Raw genomic sequence first — 24,021 nt, 5'->3', positions numbered from 1 at the left:
TCCATTTTTGGGAAGCTCTTGAGTTTTTAGGAGGTGGGGCCTAACTGGCAGAAGGAAGTCACCGGAGGCAAGCCTTTGAAGGGTAGACCCACCTCCTGGCTAGACACATTCGCTGTTTCCTGGTCCACTGGGGTGACGCAGCCTCTGCCATTTACCTGTACTGTCAGGAGCTCCAGGGTCCTTTCCTCATCACGGGGGACCAAACCTTCTGGAACCATGAGCCAAGAGAAACTGGCCACCCCTTAAGTTTTTTTGTATGTTTTCTGCCAGGTAATTTTGTCAGCCATACAACAACTAGTAAAGAAAAAGGGCCCAGAGAAGAGAGTCTACTGCTGTGATAAGCCTGGCTACGTGGTTCTGAGAAACCGGCTTTCAAGAAGAATAGAGAAGAGTTTGGAGGTATGGGCTAGAGAATGCTGTAAGTTAGCTTAACGAGTAATTTTGGTGGGAGTTTGGGAAGACCGGAACAGCAACAGAAACACAGACAATGAGGACTGCCCACATGTTTTCAGACGGGAACAAGAACTGGACGGAGAATTGGGTTAGACACCACGGTGTTGCACTGTGGCAGACGTGGCAAAGAATTTGTCTCTGTTTTGTCCGAGTGCTGAGCATCTGAGTGAGGCTGAATTCAAAGGTAATGGACTAAGGCAGCTGGTGGTGGTACACGCATTTATCCCAGCCCTTGGGAGGCAGAGGCGGATCTCTGAGTTCAAGGTCAGCCTGGTCTACAGAGTGAGTTCCAGAACAGCCAGGGCTACACAGTGAAACCCCATCTTGAAAAACCAAAAAAAAAAAAAAAAAAAAAGTAATGAACTAAGTTATCTCGGTAGAGCAAATGTCAAGACAACATAGCACCAAGGCTGTGGCATGGTTACTGCTGGCTGCTTCCAGCAAGGTTTACAGTGAGAATTGGAAACAAAAAGGTTACAGTGAGAACTGGGAAGAAAAAGGTTTACAGAGAGAACTGGGAGCAAGATTTGGAAAAGAAACAATTGGGCCAGGACAAGAAGTGTGAATGTGGCTGCAGCTGTGGGCAAGACAAAGTGGGGGTAGTTTAAAGAGATTAGCACCACAAAAAAGAAATACGTGCACTTTGTACAGGAACAATAGGAGAGGTACCTTGAGCGAGAAATCCTATCTATTGAAGGTTCTAGGATGTGAACATAGAACCAATTTGAATTTCCTTAGTGCCTGAAAAGAGAGATCCTTCAGATTGCCCTGCTGGGAAAGGACCACCTAGGGAGTGCTTTCCTGCATTCAGCAAGGCAGGCACTCAGGGGTTACTGCAACATCATCCAATAGACTCCATCTACTATCAGAGCTGGCAAAACTTCATGTTCCATGTGGTTCTGGTTTTTAGGAATGTAGAACACCAGACTTAGAGGGTTATTTATGGAGGCTTGCCCCAAGATTTTTTTGAGAAAAGCCTGGGAGGCTAGGCAATGTGTAGTGGGGTTGGATTCCCTGTGCAGAGGTCTAGAATAAGATATGTGTGATTGTTTGAGTGTAATTGCCCCCCCCCCACATAAGCTCATTGGGAGTGGCACTATTAGGAGATGTGACTTTGTTGGATGAAGTGTGTCACTGTGGGGGTGGGCTTTGAGGTCTCCTATGCTCAAGCTGCAGCCAATGTCTCAGTTTATATCCTGTTGCCTGTGGATCAAGATGTAGAATTCTCAGCTCCTTCTCCAGCACCATGTCTGCCTGTCTGCATGTCGCCATGTCCCACCATGATGATAATGGACTGAATCTTTGAACTGTAAGTCACCCAACTAAATGTTTTCCTTTATAAGAGTTGCTGTGATCATGGTGTCTCTTCACAGCAATAGAACCCCCAACTAAGACATAATGTGTGAGGAGACACTGAGGGAGAAGCTGAGGCAGTGGAGAGCCTAGGTTGTCGGAGAACATGGGATGCCTGAAGAAAAGGACAAAGCACTGAGTGGAACTGGCCCAGCAGAGGCCGTGAGTGCTGCACCTTGGGCAGGGTCAAAGGGCCAAGGCTACCTGAGTCTGTTGGGAGTATGAGTGATGCCACCACCCACCCGGGGCACTAGACACAGACCTGCTGGATTTAATGTTTACTCTGCTAGGCTTTGGTCCAATACGTGCTTCCAATTCTCCTGTTTTTTCCCTTGTGGAATGGGAGTATTTACTCTGGCATTGTATAATGGAAGTATATCATTTCTTCATTTTGCAGCAGTTCACAATTAAAAATTTCCCTTGAGTTTCAGAAGAGAATTTGGACTTTTCTGACTTTTGGAACTGTTAGGATTCCAGGACCTCTTAGAAGTTGGACTAAATGTATTATGGGATGGCCACGAGCCGTTGAGCATGAACGTAATGGTTTGAATCTGAAGTGCCCCTACAGGTTCATGCTTTCAACACATGGTCCCCATTTGGTAGCATGATTTGGGGAGGCAGTGGAGTCTTCAAGAAGTATAGCCTAGCTGGCAGGATTCGGTTACCAGGGGTGGGCCTTCAGAGGTTGGGTCCCTACTCCAGGCTCCTCTGCCTCCCTCCCGCCACCCGCCACATGGTGAGCTCCTGCCATCGGCTTTCACCTGCATGAAGAACTGAGACCCTTTCTCCCTTCTGTCAAGGGCTTTGATCCCTACAGTGACACGAAAGTAACCAATAAGTCTGTGGCAAAGATAATGGGAGAAGATGGGAGGCTGTTATGTTTTGTCTTAAATAAAAACACTCTAGGGCTGACAAGATAGCTCAAGATGGCTCCATGAAGACAAGCCTGAAGACTCACACGCTTGAAGGAGACCTGACTCGTAAACGTGGTCCTCTGACCTCCACGGGCACTCCGGGGCACAAGTGTGCGTACACACACAATAAAGAAACGCAATAATTTTTTTTAAAAAAGAGCTTTAACTCCTAATCAGACACCACCTGTTCTTTTAATGGCATGTCCACTAAAGGCTTGAAAAGTCATGTTTATCCAGACTTACTTTTTTGAAGCGCTTACGGTCTGTTCCTGACTTGTTAAGGTATCAATCCTGTTTAATTCCAGATAAAAACTTAGGGCATAGCCAGGAATGATGGCATATGTCTTTAGTTCCAGCACTCGGGAGGCAGAGGGAGACAGATCTGGTCTATGGAGAGAGTTCCAGGACAGCGAAGGCAAAACTTTGTCTTGAAAAATCAAAACCAAACAAAAGCAAACCAAACACCAAAATTCAGGACAGGTGACTGACTCAGGGGATAAAGGACTTTACCACTAAACTTGGTCAACCTAGTTTGAGCTCAGGGCCCCACATGGTGGAAGGGGGAAACCAAGTCCTCGCACCTCTACACGTGAGCACTGGCCTGTATACACACACCCACCCAGAGAAGTATGCTAGCAAAAATTCTTGTGTGTTGGTAACCTTTTCATCTTGGAGACTATAATGTAGTCACATCATTCGCACCTCTACACGTGAGCACTGGCCTGTATACACACACCCACCCAGAGAAGGATGCAAACAAAAATGTTTGTGTGTGTTGGTAACCTTTTCATCTTGGAGATTATAATGTAGTCACATCATTCGCACCTCTACATGTGAGCATTGGCCTGTCTGTATACACACACACACCCAGAGAAGTATGTTAACAAAATTTTTTGTGTGTGTTGGTAACATTTCATCTTGGAGATTATAATGTAGTCACATCATCTCTCCCTTCCCTTTCTTCCTTCCACAATTTTTTTCTAAAGATTTATTTTTATGTGCATTGGTATTGTGCCTACATGTATGTCTGTGTGAGGGTGCCAGATCCCCTGGAACTGGGGCTACAGACAGCTGTGAGCTGCCATGTGGGTCCTGAGAATTGAACTCAGGTCCTCTGGAAGAGCAGCCAGTGCTCTTAACCCCTGAGCCATCCCTCCAGTCCCCACAACATTTTTTTTTTTTTTTTTAAAGAGGAAAAAATTTCAAGTATTTTATTTCTTGGAAGTCCTAGTCTTGTTATGATGCTATCCCTGAGCCTGGGTTTATAGTTTATAAAAATAGTTTAATCTCAGTTCTGGAGGCTGGGAAGTCCAAGATCAAGTGAGGGCCTCGTGCATCCTCTAAACAAGGCACCGGGTTGGAAGAGGAAGGGACGTGAGCATGTGTGGAACAGAAAAAACATGAGAGATAGCTTCAAGCTGGAACCCTTCTCAAGATAACCAACCCATCCCTTCAGGAATTAACCCAGACACATGAGAAAAGCATCCGTGGGGACCTGACCCTATGACCCAAGTGCTTCCCACTAGGGCCCACCTCCAACATGGCTGCATTGAAGAACTGCTCTCTAGCACGAGAACTTCAGGGAACACACTGAAGCGAGAGTGTGCTGGCCAGTCTTGTCAGCTTGATGCAAGCTAGACACATTTGGAAAGAGAACCTGAACTGAGAAAACATGCCCCCACCAGACTGGCCTGTAGGCAAACCTGAAGGGCATTTTCTCTTTTTTCTTTTCTTTTTTTTTTTTTTTTTCCGAGACAGGGTTTCTCTGTGTAGCTTTGCGCCTTTCTCCTGGATCTTGCTTTGTAGACCAGGATGGCCTCGAACTCACAGAGATCCACCTGGCTCTGCCTCCCGAGTGCTGGGATTAAAGGCATGCGCCACCACTGCCCGGCTAAGGGCATTTTCTTGATTGATGGTTGCTATGTGTGTGTTGGGCGTGGGAGGGGGAGTGTCCCAGCTCACCGTAGGTGGTGCCAACCCCAGGCAGGCGATCCTAGATGGTGTAAGAAAGCAGACTGAGCAAGCCACAGGGGGCAAATCCATATAGCACTCTTGTGTCCTCTGCATAAGTTCCTGCCCTGACTCCCTTCAATGTTGGACTATGATATAGAAGTATAAAAAACAAAAACAAAACAACAACAAAAAAAACCCTTCCCTCAAATTGTGTATGGCCACGGTGTCTTATCACAGCATTAGAAACACTAAGTCAGAGATTGGTACCGGGAGTGGGGCGTTGCCATGACAGATGTGACATTACACTTGTACTTTGGGCTGGGAAAACCAGAGTGTTCAGTTATCAGTGGGCAGTTGTGTGGGAGCTTGGAAGGGGATGCTAAGAACAAAGCAGAGGATGGAGGTCTGGCTTGTGCAGTGTCAGAGGGAAGGGTGAGAGTCTCTTAAAGATTCCACCAGGGCCCTTTGTGTGATGTTTTAAGAAAGCGGTGGTCTCTGGTTAACCGGAGTTTAGGAACTGGCTGTGATTAGTAAGACCAGCACAGCTGGAGTAAAAACCGCTCTGCTAGGACAACGGATGCTGGTCTGCTGGAGCTGAAGAGTCAGTTGTGATGAAGGGTGCAGAATCAGAGGCAGAATCTTCTAGGAAGTGTTCCCTCAGGGACATCACACACAACAAGGAGGCGCGGTGGATGGGGCTGGAGACCAATCACTTCTGCAGTACCAGGTGGGTTTACAGATGAATGCTGCCTTGTCTGCAGCTTTATGGCTTAAGCTCGACCTTCCTCCCGGAAGTTACTAGGTCATTGTTTTAAGGCTCTGCACCCCTGTGGTGTACCTACTGGCTAGATCTACTTCCTTTTCCAACCATTAAAAATTACTGCTCAACCGTGACTTCCTTTGAAACCTTACAATGCTCTCTTTCTTGTTCCTAGGGACCACGGCCTATAGGAATCACACGATCACGTGTAATATTCGGATGGTTTTATTAACAAGTATATAATACATATATTGCATACTGTATATAGTATATGAGGACTGTACAGTACAAATTTATGTTCACAGTTTGACATGACAAAATGTCATTACTGAATTCCCATTGGACTACAGGGTAGAAACAGAGAAGGTACATTTAAACATTCACATCTTTAGTAAGAAAGATTACCAAAATGTTTCAGTATTTGCAAGTATACTAATGCATGCTAAAAACCTTTACCCATTCAGTCTTATTAGCTTATAAAATATATTACACTTTATTAAAAATTTCTGCATAGTTTATACAAGTATTAAAGTCCTGTAAATGCAATAACCCTGCTATGGCTTGCAGGGAGGGTGTAAGAGATGCTAAGCAGAGAGGCTATTCTGACCCTCTAACACTAAGTACATAACAGGAGAAAAAAAAGTGCTAGTATTTGTAAAACACGTTGTAGCCCCCGTTTAATGCATGTAAAATGGCTTTGTAAATGGATTAAGTGAATCTGCAATCATTTAGAAACTGTTAACCTTGACCAAGAAGAGAATAAAGAAAACTCAAGTGACTTCATGTACGTTAGCAATTCCTTCAAGACGATTCTATTTTCAAACCAAATTACTATAAAACCTCTGATCTCTGAGATTGTCTTTACAACCTAAAGGATGGCGTGCAGATTACAGTATCAGCAAGTCTCTCAAATTCCACATTAGTGCAATACTGATATAGTGCATTGGGTGTTTAATACAACATACACATACATAGATCACTCCCCTGTAATTCTGTTCCAAGGCTCTCAAAACGTCCGCGAATTTAGCATCTTCTTAGTTGAACAAAGCTATGCCGCACAGCCTCCAAACCAAGTGACGTGAGATTGCTAAATGCCCATTTAATGATGTACACTCCAACTGGGAAACGGGAAAACACAAGATATTCTGATTTCATTTTAACTTCCCCAAGATGATACTTGAGCTACGTAATCGAATGAACTCTGTGACAATTTACATGGCCCTGACTTCATGTTTACAGCCTGCTCTCATCAATTTAAAACACTGCAATGGGGCCACCACTGACTGTAACACAGCACGTCATCCAAAACCCAGGGCATCTTATCTTGTATCTTCCACACACACACAAAAAAAAAACAGCTTAAAAAAAAAAAAACCCAAAAAACTAAGAGACTACATTTCTCAACACTTATCATAGTAAAATACAAATACATACACATATAAGAAAATTTGGTAAGGGCCAATGAATGAAGAGTATATCAGACCAGCATGGGAATAGAGAACGGATTCTTTGGGTTACTTTCCTTTCAGATTTAAAATGGATCTTTCTGATTGAACTGTTAACATGATCTAAGCAAGCTAAAGAGTAACGTAATACAGACTTTTGAACACAATTTAAATACGTCACGAAGCCATTAACTGGACTTCGGCGCAAAGCCGCAGCAAAGCTAATTCTGTCCTTCCCTGCACCCTTTCCTTTCTCATTGGGGTTGGAACACAAACGAGGACCACTTCAGGACACGATGGTGTTGGCATGAACGTGACTCAATGCTGACAATGGAGACCCTGCTTTTCCAAGAGACTTTCCACTCCCCAATTCATGCCGTAGTTGCAAACAAAAGAGAAAAGTGAGGGCCTAATTAGCATGCTTTAGCAGCCTGAAAAAAATTTTTTTTTGCAGTGCTAAAAAAAAAAAAAAGAAAAGAAAAAAGAATGAAAAGGAACCCAAGTGCCAAGATAACATTTCTTTAGTTTTCCCCTACATTTCCCCTCTGCGGGGTTCACAGGGCTGAGCAGGACCTCCTGCACGCAGTCCCTGCAGCTCTGAACCTAGTGCCATCGAAGAGAGCTCCCTGCTCGGGTGCAGGCCGCCAGTATCACTAGACGGTCAAGAACAATCAAGTAGCGTGTTCCTCCCAGGTGTGTGGGCTCCTGAGCTGTGGCCGGGACGTATTGTTAGGATTCTCTCCCCTCTTCCCCTCCATCCTCTGTAGGGATGGAGGAGCTGTTGGTCATATGCAACCATATCTGACCACTGTGCCCATTTTCTTCCAATTTATAACCAATGGCATTTCTACGTGTGGATCGTTGGCATTTGGACTACGGTAGTTCAAAAGCCTGCTTTTGAAAAAACGCCCCCCCTCCCCCCACAAATGATGCTACTTATCTTCAACATCAACACGGGTCATTGTTTTTAGTTTGTCCTAACAGGATACATAGTAGCGACAGGAAATTGCTAGCTCCGGCAGAAACTTGTGGGAATCTTCAAGCTACATATATAAATCCCTGAATTGTGGTTTTTTTTTTTTTCTCTATTTTTCAAAAATCTGTCACCAAAATAAAGATCTATGTGCTTCACACTAGTTATATTTACAAATAGTGTCTGTCACTCAGGTCTTAATTCAATGACTTCCCTCAAGCTTAGTGGATGCTCATGTATGCTATGTGTCATGGACACGAACGACAGCTGGTTTGACACCATACAGCTCACACAAAAAAAGCTCCCTATGAGAGCTATGTGACTAACTGGATATGGGAATATAAGTACCACTCAACGTTTTTCCTGTTTGCAAAAAAAAAAAACAAAACAAAACACTCTTAGCAGGTTGGGCGGGTAGGAGAGACCATTTTATACTGTCTCAAAAGTTTCTGTTTGTTTGTACATGACCGGGGCAAACATTTCTGTGGATTCCTTACTCTCAATGCTTTGTGACCCACAGCGAAGGATCCTGCAGGAACGGAGGCGGTGGCACCAATAACCCTACGGGTATCCAGCTTTGCAGCAAGGGTCTGCTTAGGTGAGCTACGCCTGGGGATGACATTCAACAAAAGCACCGCACGGCTAATGTTAATGGCCCGGATAGTCCTATCCAGGAATGCTGACTTCCTCCTCCACTCTACAGAAGAAGTAGCTTCTGCTTCTTCCCCACACTCAGACAGAACTTGGGCTCAGCTCCTGGGGTGTCAAAGGCCTCCACATGAGCTTCAGGCACCACGGAGGACAAAGGACTTGATGTAGCGGAGTTGGTAATCCAGGCCAACAAGCAAGTGGGAAGGGCCACGGCAGAGGCGACAGGACCAGCTTGGCTTCTCTGTGGATCTTGCTAACTGGTGAAAGGAACCACATCCCCTTGGTTGTCAAACACAAAATGTGGCGGAGGTACGAAGGTCTCTGGCAAGGACTAGCGGGCTGGATACTGTATTTCTGATACATTTACTTTGACATTCTTTTGAGGAATACATGGAGAAACTGACAAGTTGGTCATTAGTTTACATGTTCCCTTGTTCTCATGACATTAAACGTATCTATCTGTAAGGAGGGTTTGCTTAGCATCCCCGGAAAAAAAAAATGTTCACATTCTTTAGGTCTGACCCGTGGTAAGGAAAGGGAGGGTTAGAGAATCGACTACTGACCATACGGAAGTCTTGAATGATAGAAATCCAGAGATTCAGACCAGCTGAATCGAAATTAAAATGTACATATAAAAAATGAGTTAGATAATGGGCAGGAAGAGAGGAACACAGAGAGAGAGACAGACAGACAGACAGTGAGAGAGACAGAGCGCCAGAAGAGTGGGGGAGTCACACTGAGGTGGGGCAGGCTTTCAGACCAGCATGTGGCGTTTCCTATGGAGGGCAAGATGGTCGGAGCGGGAGAAGCTTCGGTCACAGTCTGGACACTGGAAGGGTTTGATTCCAGTGTGTTTGCGGAAATGTCTTGTGAGTTCATCAGACCGAGCGAACTTCCATGTGCAGCCTTCCCAGGTGCATTTGTAGGGCTTTTCTCCTGCGAGGAAGGGAGAGGGAGTTTCACTCAACTGTCTTCTGTGGGTGTTAAAAAGAGAAGCTAAGATTTTTGAACTAACACCCTTGGAAAAACGCAACTTTCGAGATAAAGCCATACACGTGACTCTCTCTCCATTAGAAAAAAAAAAGACAAAGAATCGGGGTAGGATTTTAAAGAGTTCTTAGGGCAGGAAGAGCCACTCCGAGGGGCCAGTACGGAGCAGAATTCTGCATCTTTAGGTCTCCAAGCCTTAAACTTAAATGGTCCACGGTCCCGTGTACTTCGTAATTCCAGTGAAAACTTGTGAGTTTTTCTTATGCTTTTCCATAGTTTTCGGAAATTATAAAGTCCCTATCAACCAAAATACCTGCTAAAGAACGCAACAACCCACTTTCTTATTTAGTCCCTGACAGTGCCTCAAGCCCCTATGTACTGAAACCGGAAGTGTCCTCTGCCTTCTACACCCCTTCCGGTAGGCTACCCAGCACTCACAGGAAGGCCCTTGGGGGAAAAGGCTAGCAAGAGCCAGTAGGAAGACCCTCACAGATGAGCAGTGCTTACTGGCGATCTTACTGTATTAAAGTCAGTAACACAAGTTGGCCACCCCTAGCACGAAATTTCAGACCGCTCTAAAACAGCGGTTCTCAACCTGTGGGTCACAGCCCTTTCTGGGGTCACCTAAGACCCTTAGCAGACACAGATATTTACACCACGACTCGTAGCAGGGCCAACGCTACAGTTATGAAGTAGCAGCGAGGATAATGTTATGGTCGGGGTGAGCACAACACGAGGCGCTGTGTTACAGGGTCGCCGCCTCAGGAACGTTGAGAACCACTGCTCCAACCTGAAACCACTGTTACCTTCAGGCTGTGTGTGGAGTAGGGGGACACCCAGTCTCCAGCAGGGAACAAACTAGTCCCTGTTTAGTGACCCTCGTCCCGAGAATCCCTGGTGTAAGTGTTGGGATTTTTGGCTGTATTTTGCTACTCAGCCCCCACACACCTACGTCTGATTCCAAAGACTCGGTACCATTTTAATTTTAGGCGGGAAGACGTGGAGCTCCACCCTTCAGGTCCCATCCACGCCTCGCAGATGATTTCTGTGCTAACCGGTCACTGCTGTTCAGGAGCCCCCCTCATACAGCTTCCTCTGCCTCCTCCTCCTCGTCAGGACTCACCAAAAACCACTGCTGTTTTTCTGTCCTGAACCCCAGATTCCTCTCTGTGAATATTCCCTGATAAGAACAACCCACTAGACTCAGAAAAAACTACATTCTGAGCTCCACACAAAGGTCACAGAGCAATCACTGTTGGGTTGTACTGTCCACTGAAGGCCCGAGCCAAGAGCAGGCTGACGAGACAAATGAGTAATAATAATAATAATAATAATAATAATAATAATAATAATAATAATAATGTAAAAACCTTATAGTCTCAGAGCGATTGGAATGTCAGATTTTCATATTGGGCAGTCAAGCTCTGCCACGCTCTGAAGGCCAGAGGAGCCGTCTTTAACCATGCACACCGTGAGACGCTGATGCTTCCCCTACCTGTATGAGTTCTTCTGTGTGCTTTCAAGTGCGAGCTCTTAGTGTAGACTTTGTTGCACCCGTCATAGTCACATCTGTGTATCCTCCGCTTCCTTTGGGTATCCGGGGATTCCACAGGTAGAGGTCTCTTCCCAGGCTGCACTATCACCGACGGATGGTTCCTATCAAGGTCAAGGTTAAATGCAAAACATTGAGCGAAGGGGGCTTTCTTTTCTTCAGTCTACTAAAAAATAAAAAAGCATGTACGACATCGGGCAAAAAACAAACGAAAACCCCCAACAAAATAAAAAAATAAGAATAATAACAACAAAAAAAAAGAATTAGCTGTTCAACCCAAGAAGCACTGCTATATTCATTCAACAAACATGTAGCGAGCACCTACCATGAGCCAGGCACTGTGCTTGGCACCGGGGCACAAAGATGAATAAAAACAGGGTTCCTGCCCTCGAGGAGCTCACACTCTAGGGGGAGACAGACATGGAGATAAGTAACGACAGCAAGAAGGTTAGGTGCTACTCGAGGGAGGTGCCCGGTGCGGGAGAGGCTCGCAGCGGCCGCTGTTTGTAGACGGTGTTCCTGCTCAGCACGGCACCGGGTTTCCCACAGGCTACCTGACTGGCATTTTTCTCCAAGGAAAAATGTCAACCATCAAATCAAATCCCTGCTTCTTATGCCAACACGCTGCCGGACAGATCTATGTCCTCGCCTTTCTCTTCCTGTCTTTCCATGATGGCTGACTCACGTTTAATGTTCAAAAGCTGGCCCTTTCAAAGGTCTTCAGTGCTATGGTGGTTCCTGCGTGATGGAGGCCCTAGCCATCATTAGTGAGGTGGGGATGGGACATCTCATGCCCTCCGTATCTCAACCTTTCTCATACTTGTCCAAGAGATCTTGTGCCATACCTGCTCACCATGCCAGAAAGAGAGCAGGGGCAGATGGGAAAAAAAGTGTGCGCGTGGTTTTCCCCAACCCTTTCCTGCAGACTGACACTTGGCCATTCACTTTCTCCTGGGCAGTCACGTGACTGAAGTTAAGCCTATGCAGTTGGCCTCTAACTGTGAGGAAAGGCACGACTCTTCAATTGGAATTTCTGGGTCCTAAAACGTTCTAAATGATGCATGAACGATTTCTGTGTGGGAGTGGATTAAAACAAAAAAGAGTAAAGGGTAAAAGAACTTGATATGGACATTTCTCGAGTTTCTGAAATTAACATAAATGAAATGTTGGCTATTAAGGGCATTAAGGAGTGTCTGCAATAATATTTTTGAGGCTCAAAAAATTTGAGCACTTTTTTTTTTTTTTGGCTTGAGGTGTGTTAGGAGGAGCCTAGCAAACAGTAAAAAGGTGGGTCCATTTTCCGTGGCCTTCCTTCCTTCTATCGGTACTTTATACCTTACTCTGATGCCTGGGAGCATCCAACAGAGAATACGGTTGATTTGGGAGAGCCCATGTCAAGGGGCTTTAGAAATCTTGCCCAACAGCCGGGGTCTGTGGGTTGAGAACCTAAGTCATTCAACACGGTCATTACGACCGCTTTCCCCCGTGTCACTAAATTGTCGCTGTACCCCAATTTCCTCTGAGAAATGGGGGTGTGAACCCTGCCAACTAGAAAGACTACTGCTGGTGAGCACAGTGTGGGAAAGCCGCTGTCAGTGACTGCTGGGGGAACCACAGGACAGCATCTGTGACTAACGGGAGCCAGCCGCTGGAGCTGTGTTCAGAAGTCCCCTGCCCCTTTGCACCTCACGGCTGCCGGCCTTCACGTGGAGCTCTCTGGATGTGGCAAAGCCACCAAGGAATATCAAGCTAGCGTCTATTGGAAAAGGCGGCAGCATGGTGGTACTGGCTGGGAGATTAAGGGTCTTGGGAATCTCATACTCTTCGGCTTTTCCACTCCTCATTTTTTAAAGAGATCATGTGGGATCACACAACCATAGAATAGCAGCTACCACATACCAGATATCTGCTTTGAGTTAAACTGGCCCTTCCTTGGTTTACGTCCCCATGCTCACCCTTCCCTGTTTTCTGCTCTAAATGCAGCTTCACAAAGGTAAATACAGATGGACTGGATTTCTCGACATGCCTTTGAGTGCATTTAGAAAGGACCCTACAGCTGTAATGGGTTTCCAAGCTGTGAAGCCCGTGCCTTGGCAGTGGGGTTTCTAGGCCAGTGTTGCTGGGTGCCAGTCCACTGTTCTAGGCACCTGGCTTCAAAGGATTCTTTCCTGGCTAATGTGTCCTGTGTAGGCTGCTACCAGGCCCACTCCAAGACATTACTTAACCCCATCTGCGAAAGAATTACCCAGAGCGCTTGTTCCGTTGCGGCTAATCTACACACTTTTTTTTTTTTTTTTAGGATTAGGACAGCATTAAATAAGCAATTATTCGTGAAGCATTTAAAAGCATCTAGCAGTGAGATCACTAAAGGAATATTACTTGAAACAGGAAAGAAAAAAAATACACATGTATTTTGTTTGTTTGTTTTTCCGAGATAGGGTTTCTCTGTGTAGCTTTGGAGCCTATCCTGGAACTCACTCTGTAGTCGAGGCTGGCCTCGAACTCCAGAGATCCACCTGTCTCTGCCTCCCTGAGTGCTGGGATTAAAGACAGGCGCCACCACTGCCTGGCCCCATGTATTTTTTGAGACCAGGTCTCACGTAACCCAGGCTGACTTAAATGCTTGCTCTTCCTGCTTCTTCCTCCCTAATGCTGGGATCACGGGGATGTGCTACCACACCTCGCTGGAAACAGCATTTTCGTTTAAGCAGTATTTATAAAGAATGGGATACTGCTTTCAAATACTCTTTTGCAAGGTCTCACGGTTTAATTTGTAACTTAAGAACTCCAGCCAACCCTTTGCCACCAGTCAGCTTCAGATAGGACGGCAGGGGGCACAGCCAGACAGGCACAGCCACTCAAAGCAGGGCCCCGGGGTCAAGGACGGGACTGTGGGTGTAGCCTAAGTAGCGGCCTGGCTCACCAGTGCTCCATTTGCTCTTCATAAGAGTTCCCTTGAAAGACTTACGAGGTGGGCACAATGGCGTGTGCCTGTAACCCTGGCACTCAGGAGGCTGAGGCAGGCGAGCCATTGAATGAGATCAGCCTGGGCTACACACCCAGACCTCATCTTTAAAAACAGACAAAAACATCCTACAACTGAATTTTTGAAGGGAGGCACTACGCGACTGTGGAAAACAGAAAGCACAGGCTTCCGGGATACTTCCTTTGCCTGGTGCCGCGGCTGGGGAGAGGAGTCGCCCTTTGTCATCCATGAGGGACTGTCGACGCCAGCATCCCTATACCACTACCTCAATATCCCTGTCTCAGTGTGGAGGGAAGTTCACACGGGAGCCAAAGGTGGGCATGACTGCAGGAGATCTGACGGTCACCAGAAACTGCTGCTGTCAAGCCAGAACTCATCCTCGACTGTGGAGTCATGTGACAAGACTGTGGAGGCACGTGACAAGAGGAGGGCAGAAGACAGACAGGAAAGGTGGGCAAAACATTTACTGAAGCCAGAGAAAAGACGTGGGAGAAGGATGATGGGGGGGAGAGGGGCGCGACCCTGAAGGGACAGTGGCTGGCTGTTGAGGCTGACCCAACGCAGAAGCGATATAGCACCGAGAGGGTACAGGAGTAGTCCCAATAAAAAAAGCAGAGGATGTGGGTAGGGAGCATTGGCTCAGCCTGTGGTCCCCCACACGCTGGAGCACCAGGGGTCAAAGGCCACCTTCTCAGAGACTGCTCACCCCCGTGGTCAAACCATGACTGCTGTCACTTAACCACGGATGGGGGTATTATCATCCTACCCAAGCACATGTTCAGATGCTGGTCAAGGCAGACAGACATCTTACTGGCCGGTAGCTCTGCAAGGGAGGAGAGGTTCCGTGGGCAGCTATGACTCAAAACACAGCGCCCAAGATCTCTTTCAGCACCGAGCTTCTCCGAGCTGCACAGAAACCTTCTGTGGCCAACCCTGCTGCTGGCCCGAGGATTTTAATAAAAGACGTTTTCACTAACAGACACACTAAACCGTATTTGAAGTGACGACTGTGGGGGGGCGGGGGCGGATTCTGTTCGACACATGGAAACTTTCTGGGATTCAAGCTGATGGGAACATCCAATCCAGTCTTCATGAGAACACTGTATACGTGTATCCCAGACCGATGGAAAAAGAAAAAAAGGTTCCCGTGGTCCCCTTGGGGGACCCGTTTGCTGAAGTGGAACTGCTGCAGGCGTGGCTGGTGTTGCTCTTGGAGACTGTCTCGACCACCGTCACCGAGGCACCACCCCGTGACACCACACAACACAGGATGTCCCCGGTCATCCACAGCACATCACATGTTTGCAATGCCACGCTCCTCCACTCCAGGTCCCCAGGTGCATGGCACTATTCAAACACCGGGCGCACCTAAGGATACTTACTCTTGCAACAGTGCTTGTGGGGGGGACACTGAGTTCATTAAAGGGGGTGACATTTCTTCAGGGTAATAGTCTGTCCTCTGTGGTTCAATCCCAGGCTCTATTTTGATTTTTTTCTGTAATATGGGCTTCTCATAGGATTCAATTACAGGTACTAAAAAATAAAGAGAGAGAGAGAGAGAAATCATTCTCTATATAATGTATCAATTTCACCTTATAAAGTTCACTGCCCCGCTTCTAGCTACTTCTCCCACGTATGCGTATTTCTTCTCCAGCGAGGGTTAGAGCAGGACTCAGTTTGCGAGGGATCCTCACTCCTTTTGAAGCAGAGAGAGGGCCCTGCGCTTCAAGATGACCCTTCATTACAAAGTCTGGCTAGCCTCACGGTCCCCAGTCTATGGCTGGCAAACAGGGGCCTTTGAAGAGCCATGAGCAGCATGATCAGAAAGTACTCAAGTCCCTGTCGTGCCCAGGACCATGCTGGCACTCAGTAAACCAAAGCATAAACGATACCGCGACTGTAACTAATTACTGGACATCCTCCCAATATCAACACTGCAGAACAAAAACAGAAAGAATTGCTGGGGGGCAGGGGGGCAGCCCAGGCCGTCCTCGTGAGGATGTTAAGCTCTGCGTGGTGGCCTCACCAGACTCCTGGGGGAAGACGCGGTCCACCAGGCAGGCACCTGCCTGGGTGTAGGGGGCACGGGAGACTTTACCTTGCATGCTGCTGTTGGAGCTGTCCATCTCTTCCGACAGGGAGACCATGAGCGGCTGCTGGAGGTGGCTGGCGTACATAAACGGGACGGGCTGCACCACCACGGGCTGGATGACAGGGAGGATGCCGGGGCTCCGGATGCCGTGTCTGGACAGCGCGGCGGCCATCACTGGCGGCATGGACAACGGTACGAAGGGCTGCACTCCGGGGGAAGGGGGCGAGTATTTCTTAATGGGCGGGCTGGAGGGCGGCATGCTCAGCACAGGGGAGGCTCTCCGGTGGGATGGGAACTTGAGGGAGGAGGGAGAGCTGCCAGCAGAGGGCGGCGAGCCCCGCTTGTTCACAGTGAGGTCCACCGGCTCCATCTGTATCCCGTGAGTAAGGCCTTCTGGGGTCTGGAAGAACTTGTCAGGTAACGGTGTGGAGTAAATGACCCCAAATTTGTTGGGCTTCATCGACTCTATGTAATTCGCTGGGTAGGACTATCCGAAGCGAGAGAAAAAAAAAAAAAAAGAGGAAAAGTGTAAAGAGACATACTTTAGATCGAGAGACGAATGACCCCCCCTGAAAAGCCACGGGGGACGGTTCAGCCAAGGCTAGAAATTAAGGTTATTGGGCCCCAGGGGAAAAATGAATGCTATGGTTTTCACATCATGTGAAGGCTGATACCTACCCTGGCTGCATTCTAAAGTGGTCTGCGTCACCAAAGGCCTGTGGCCTTCATTAGGAGTCAGCACTGATACCACCAAGAACAGGCCAAACTATACAACCCACTGCTTTTTTGACGTTCTTTCTTTTCTTTGCCTTTTTTTTTTTTTTTTTTTTTTTTGCCTTTTTTTTTTTTTTTTTTTTTGAGACAGGGATACTGTGTATCCCTGGCTAGCCTGGAACTCACCATGTAGACTAGGTTGGCCTCAAAGTCAAGAGATCTGCTTGCCTCTGCCTTATCGGTGCTGGGATTAAAGGTGCACACCACCACACCATTCATCCTGAGCTTCTCTGGCTGGGGCCTTGACTGGGATTATCCTTGGGATCATGCTCTTTCTTCACTGGGCCCAGACAGGCTGAATCTCTGCCTGTCTATGAACTGCAATTGTTTGCTCTTATCAAAGTGCCATTCTGGACCCAGGGCCAGTCAAAGCACCCAGGAAGAGGGGAACCAGGCAAGGAGACTTTTAATCACCTGTCTTTACCGGGTTCTGGTGCCACCTTTTTTTCCTCCTAACCTTTAAAGAGATGTTTATTATTACCACTATTCTGAATTATGTGCAGGTATGTGTATCTACATGGAGGTGTGTGCACGTGAGTCCAAATGCCCTAGGGACTCACTCCATGCTTGAGACATGGAGTATCTGAGAGCCGCATTGGAGACGGCTGTGAGCCACCCGACAGGCATGCCGCACTGGGGTCTTCCCGAAGAGCAGCAGCAAGTAGTGCTCTCCACCACTGAGCCGCCGCCTCGCCATCCCTGGATGTCACTTTCGGAACTTTATGACCACATGCTGCTGCTCCCTTCTGCTCCTCTTTACCTCGCTCAGTGTCACCTGTGTGACCCAGTGACTTCCACGGCCCCTGCGGGAACTCACCTTCTTTGGCAAAGCCCCAAATTACAGCGATAGACAGTGAAAGATCTGCTGGACGAGGAGGAAAAACTACCAGTACTGTGCAGAGTGTGCGAAGGAATAAAACCAGAAGTTCGGGACACAAGGTTTTGGCATCAGCTCTCACAGAGGGGCGGAGGGTTGAGTAACGACAATCCGTACATTCCTCCCTCTTCTTATTTAAAAACTGTCTTTTGTTTGTTTTTTTAGGCTCTAACTCTATAGCCCAGGCTGGCTTTGTACTTGGAGCAATCCTCCTGACTCTACCTCTTAAGTGTTGGTCTGTACCAGCCCACACAGCTTTCCTTCTTTCTTTAGAACTGGCCCTACCCAGGTATAACACAAGAAAAGAGGTCCAAATTATACAGCAACGTAAACATTAATGAGCATATTTAAATTTAATTAAAATAGGTGGTATTAAAAGAAGCCCAGAGCTCACTTAAGAAATTAAGACACTATGCACAAAGAGGATCTCAGGAATTAAGGAGTTTCATACACTTTATTTAATTTTCCAAAGGACACAGTTCTGGTGGGAGGCAAATCTTCATGAAGCGGAGGGCAGCCACGGGCCTCTTCACACAGTGAAGCATCTTCCTGATCTTCAGCCCGGCTCTTCCCAGATCTCGAAGTGACCTAGATTTGCAGGCCCATAGTTGCTGGCGGCTGAGCAGGGCGCAGAATGAGGGCACACTTTCCAACGTTGTCACAACTGGATTTTCTATCCGTGGCATGAATTTAAGACAAGTGGGAATTCAAGACAGAACCGGGGGGATTTGCAAATTTAATAATATCCTCAGGGTTCCCAAAGACGGCAAGGAAGAAAAAGCCACCCATCAGGCTGAGTTTGATACACACTTTGCATTTTTATTCACACTTAACACAAATGAACGTCCCTGACCTCTGTATACTGCCTGCATGTCTACTTTAAAGTTCCTGGATAAGTGCAGGGATGTACTTGTGGACACTCAACTCTGAGTACATAATTAACTATTTCCAGTTCAACTGCCTCACAAAAGATTGAAGAACTGTGGTCCTTTCAACTGGCTCACTGGCAAGTTCTAGAATCTTCCCTACTTAGGCACGCAGCCTAACTGCAGTGGCGGACACCCATTTGGCACGCACAGTGTAAAAACGGATGCACATTAGGTGTGACTTGGGATGGGAACCACACTAAGCGAAACAGAAAAGTCTTCTCTGGCCACTGGCAGGCATGAATGGAACCCCAATGTCCTCCTATCCCGTCTTCAGCAACATAGCTATTCAAAGACGAGACACAGATGAGGGTCTGTGTCTACCAGCTCCACCCCCAGCCCTAGGTTCTTTTCTTCCGTGGAACTGTCCATCGGGGTGGCCACGCCTCTGCTGCATGTGTGTATTTGCTGACTGTTGCCTGTCTCTGGAATGCGAGGCAGGGGCTTCATAAGCACTCCAAGTCTGGATGTCTGGGATGAGTTCCTCGGCTCTCGGAAGCTCTTCACTCCTATCGAGGCTCAGAATAATGCCGATCCTTCTGATTCTTGAAGACAGGGGGCTGGGGAGGTGGGGGGAGGTGGGCAGAGGCTTGGCCACTCTCCCAGGGGCCTTACTATTACTTTATACAGCGAGAATTTCCAGTTTCATATTTTCTTAGGAACAGCTTCGGAGAGGTCTCTTTACAGGACAGTCAGTGGGTGGGACAAGTGACAGGAACAGGAAGTCTCTACTGCGGATGACCATGAAAACAAGGAGCACCTGTGACAGGGCCAGGCCGGAGTCCTCAGACCACAGGTGGGGCTCTGGGCACAGGAAGGCGGAAGGCGGGGCGCACTCATAAACACTTGCTCTGGGCTCAGCAAATGTTCTGAGGCGAACAGAAAGGCGGCTTTCTGTCCACCCAGTCCAGGAAAACCACCAAGGGCGGCAATCGGGACAGAGCTCGGGAAATGACTGGTTTTTAAGGACCTCTCACAGAACAAGGAGTCTGCTGGGTGACAAGAATCACCAGAAAAGGAAAAGAGGACTTCAGGGGGAAGTTAGAGGAAGGTTCAAAAGTATTTTTAAATTTTCTCTTCAGCTTATTTTCTTTCCGACGGCCTGAATCAGAGACTCTGGTTTTCACCTTTCCCATTAGTCCTTTCTATCGTGTGCACAGACTTTAACAGGGTTTAGATTTCAGTAGAAGAAAAACGCTATTTCCTCACTTTCTCTAAACTATGACAAAAATAACAAAGAATAGGAGGGCTCTGGTCAGGATTTTCTTTAAAAAAAAGAGAAAGGTGGTGGTGGGAAGTGATGACTATGGACAGACATATGGACAGACACAACAGCATTGTTATGCTTTTTCTTAGGATTAAAAAAAAAAAATCTGGAGGCTGGAGAGGTGGCCCAGTGGTTAACAGCACTTGCAGAGGACCTGGGTTTGGTTCCCGGCACCCACGTGGCAGCTCACAACTGTCTTGACTGGAGTTCCCGGGGACTAATGTCCTTCTGGCCTCCTCAGACACTGCATGCACTCACACATATGTGTAGGCAAAATACCAATATACAGGATAAAAATTTCTCTGTAGGCATAGTGGGACATGCCTACAATCTGAGTACTCAGAAGGCTGAGGCAGGAGGATTGCCATGAGTCCAGGCCAGTATGGGCTACACAGCAAGACTCCATCTCAAAGGAAACAACACCAACCTTACAAATGTCCAATGCTGCTCTAACACGTGCCTTTTTGGTTCCTCTGCCTCTCCCTACGAAGGTGGGGGAGACGGAACCGACCTGAGCACAAACTGGAACCCTCTGTACTCCTTCATGGTAAGGACTGAATTAGCTTCTGGAGACAGAACGAAATGCACTCTGTGTCAGGTGAAGCTGACCACTTGCACACCAAGGAGGAAAAAGTCACTAATTAGAAAAACACTTTTACACTTCACCTTTATACGTGTGCTTTGTTGTTCTGTGAACTTGACACGAGATCAGGGTACCTGGGAAGAGAGACCTCAACGGAGAAAAAACGTCTCCTGGAGACTGACCCGTAGGCAAGTCTGTGGGACCTTTTCTTGATTAAATGATTGATGTGAGAGGGCCCAGCCCACTGCGGGAGCTGTGGGCGGTGTTATCCTCCCGCACGGGGTCCTCGGTTGTATCAGAAGGGTAGCCCTCCAAGGTCTCTGCTTCAGGATCCTGCCCTGATTGTCCCTCAGTGATGGGTGTGGCCGGGCGGGACCTGAGAAACCTTCCGACCACACTGCCCCCTTTGCTTTGGATCACGGCGTTCATCACAGCGATAGAAAGCAAACTGACAGAAATGACTGCATTCTAACACATAAAAAGATAAAGAGTCACCTCATCCCCTCCCTCCACAGCTAAGCTGCATTTTCCTTGCACCTGGTTATCTCAATTTGGTAATGTGGGTCTTCCCGTTAGCTGCAACTGGGCTCTCGTGAGCCATATTTTCATGCTTGATTAAGAATGCTGGATGTACACACCAGTCAAATGTACCAACGATGGCCATGCACCATTGATAAACATTATATTCCCCAGTTACAGACTGGAGAAATGTGTCTATCTTTTAACGTTCATTTTCCTGGAAGATGATCATTGCAACAGCTGAGGAAAAGGGGCAGGAAAAGGGGCAGGAAAAGGGGCAGGAAAAGGGGCAGGAAAAGGGGCAGGAAAAGGGGCAGGAAAAGGGGCAGGAGACGGCAGTGCAGAGACACTGTGGGAGAAAAGTCTGTTTCTTTGGTGACTATAAGTGTAACTGTTCAATTATTCCACTTAAGTATGTGATAACTGCGTTATCCAGCCACTGTGCTGGAATGTAAATGCTGTCTCCTCAAAGATGCTCTCACTTCACTTTTCATTATGGACACGTGTGGAGAAATCCTTCACCGGCTTAGCAGTATCCATGGCAACTGAGTTCCAGGCTCCTTAGAGTGACCCCGTGTCATGTATAAGTATTTCTGGCAGGAACCTCCAACAGCCAGTGCAGAAGGATGATCTAATTCTGCAAGCCTGTCGTCCCCAGCCTTCAGATACACATCCAGGCCAAGATTTTTTTCCCCCTTGTGAAGATTTTCCAATCCCATGGAAGAAAAGAGCAAGACAGACTGGGAGTGTTGCCTGTTAGTCAGTACCGGCTAAACCACATCCTCAAGTCTAAACTACTCCTGCTTCGAAAAGTCGGCAGGCACCTCTCTGTCTGTCACCCACGTCTCATCTCCAGGGACTAGGACTGGACCTACACAAACACCTGGACTGACTCTTAGTGCCCTGGTGGCCTAGCAGCACCATGGCCTGGCTCACAACAGGGGGACAGCTTAGCCCTGAGGCTTACAGAAGGACCATGGATGTAATTCCCACCCAGCCACAAACTATTCCAAATGTAGTAAGATTCTGGCCTCGTTGCCAAGTCCCTTCTCTGGCCGGCTTCTCCTCAGTCATCCCTGATAGAGCCACAGCTCCATATGGCTTCTGTCAATGCTTTTTTCTTAAATTACTTTATTCTCGACGTATTTTACACACACATTTGTGAACTCACTTTCATTGTGAAAAGTTCGGCCTGTGGCTGACCCTATCTAGGGGTGTGGGGAATGGGTCCTAAGGATGGATAGTGGCACCTCGTTTATTACTGGAGGCTTTGAGAAATGCCTCCTGTCAAATGCCTGTCAAACAAGGAGCACATGTTAGGAAACAACACAACACATAACGTTATCAGTGAAGAGAGCTGTTCGGTCTTGGGAAACTCACCACAGAGACAGGGTCCATGGCCTCCTGCTTGACAGGGACTGGGTCAAACATGAGCATTCTTTTAGTTAAGCCTTCTAGGGTGTTCTGATGTTTGGCCTGGAAAACAAAACAAAAAGCCTAGTCTTAATACCAAGGTCACATAATCTGAGAAAAATAAAAAACAGCCCTTTTTACCCTTTTTTCTCCACTCTATCTTCTCCTCACCCACGGAATGGCTAGAATTGTTTGCCTTACCTACTACCAAAGATGCCCTTTCATATAATTAAAACCAGGCCTCACGGGCAGGACTAAATGAAGCAGCATTTCTTACTCAACTATACAAACCCTGACATTTCTGGAACAATATGTACAGCCTCTTCTGGCAGGAACCTAGGTTGGCATTGCTGGGCAGCTCAGCAGAAGATCCACCCCACCCCCATGCTCATCACAGAAAAAAAAACAGGGAGAACGAAACCGAGAAGCAACCAGCACAGATACCTGTGTTAACCCTCCAGACCCTCTGAAGTGGGAATGTCGTACACGCACTGTTAAGTACCTTTACGGTCACTTAAGACTTTATTGAAAATGTTTCTTTGTTGTAATGAGTACGGACTCAAACCATCAAACTCACCATGCACGTGAGCAGATCAGTTTAAACTGTCACCTTTCATTAGACGCAAGGGCCAAGGGCCCATGAGATAGCCTGGTGGGCAAACATGTCTGCTGCTAAAGCCCGATGACCACAGTTCGGTCCCCAGGACCTGCACGAAGCAGGAGCAAGCAGCCCTCTGAACAGGCACACACACAAAGAAAGGAGGAAATAATAAAGACACTGTTGGGGGGGGGGGAGAACAAGGGAATCCGTGGCTGATATGTATTAAATTAAATTATAATTATAAAATTAAATTAAATTATAAAATTAAAAAAACAATTGCTGGACCCTGGGTTTCCAAATGTTCACCACTACAGACAGCATTGACATTCTCTGCACTCGTATCCCACGCGGTCTAATTCTTACGACAAATTTTCCAAAAGAGAACCCTTTGATTCCATTTTGATGGCCCTCAAATGATAAATCATTTATTTTGAGCTAACCATTACTGAGGCTGAACCTTTTTCATTTTAATGCGCCATTTACATTTCTTTGAGAAAAGTCTACTCGGATCTTGAGACATACCGCCCTACACCCACACCCACTCACGGTTTCCTAGATCAGCGTGCTCTTACTCTAATGTAAAGGCAAGGCCTACCTTGGGCCTGTCCTGTCCTGCTCTGTAAGCACAATCTGCTGCACAGAGCCACTGCCCAGCTGCTACGGACTTCACCCAGCTGCATCGGGCCCTCACCCATCCCAACTTGGGTTACACGCGTAACGCTTTGATTTGAGGCAAGGTCATTCAAGGTCACACGTCACCCAGGTTCAGGTGGCAAAGCGAGTTAAGTTTCTCCTGAGAAACATGGCACGCCTGTGACCTCAAGCACTAGGAGAGACTGAGGGAAGAGGACTGCCCCAAGTTTGAGGCCAGCCTGGGCTACACAGCAAGACTGTCTCAAAAATGAAAAGCCCTACCAAGGCTGTAGAGAGGCTCAATGG

General features: G+C 47.3%; 1 protein-coding gene across 2 annotated transcripts in view; it reads right to left on the bottom strand.

Annotated features, from left to right (window-relative positions):
• Positions 1-5,642: 5,642 nt before the first annotated feature.
• Positions 5,643-24,021, bottom strand: part of Klf3 (KLF transcription factor 3) — a 31,159-nt gene continuing 12,780 nt past the window's right edge. For both annotated transcript variants that reach the window (XM_052734982.1, XM_052734983.1), the window contains exons 2-6: positions 22,449-22,544; positions 16,129-16,609; positions 15,413-15,563; positions 10,988-11,148; positions 5,643-9,438 (exon numbers count right to left, since the gene is read on the bottom strand). In XM_052734982.1, the coding sequence (XP_052590942.1) occupies positions 9,257-9,438; positions 10,988-11,148; positions 15,413-15,563; positions 16,129-16,609; positions 22,449-22,505 (1,032 nt within the window). In that variant the 5' untranslated portion in view covers positions 22,506-22,544 and the 3' untranslated portion in view covers positions 5,643-9,256. The remainder of the gene's footprint in view (positions 9,439-10,987; positions 11,149-15,412; positions 15,564-16,128; positions 16,610-22,448; positions 22,545-24,021) is intronic.

Source organism: Peromyscus californicus, unplaced genomic scaffold, assembly GCF_007827085.1.
Source record: "Peromyscus californicus insignis strain IS unplaced genomic scaffold, ASM782708v3 Scaffold_13__1_contigs__length_99412109, whole genome shotgun sequence".
Lineage (NCBI taxonomy): Eukaryota > Metazoa > Chordata > Mammalia > Rodentia > Cricetidae > Peromyscus > Peromyscus californicus.
The sequence above is the reverse complement of the archived record's forward strand: the minus strand, read 5'-3'. Positions and strand labels throughout refer to the sequence as shown.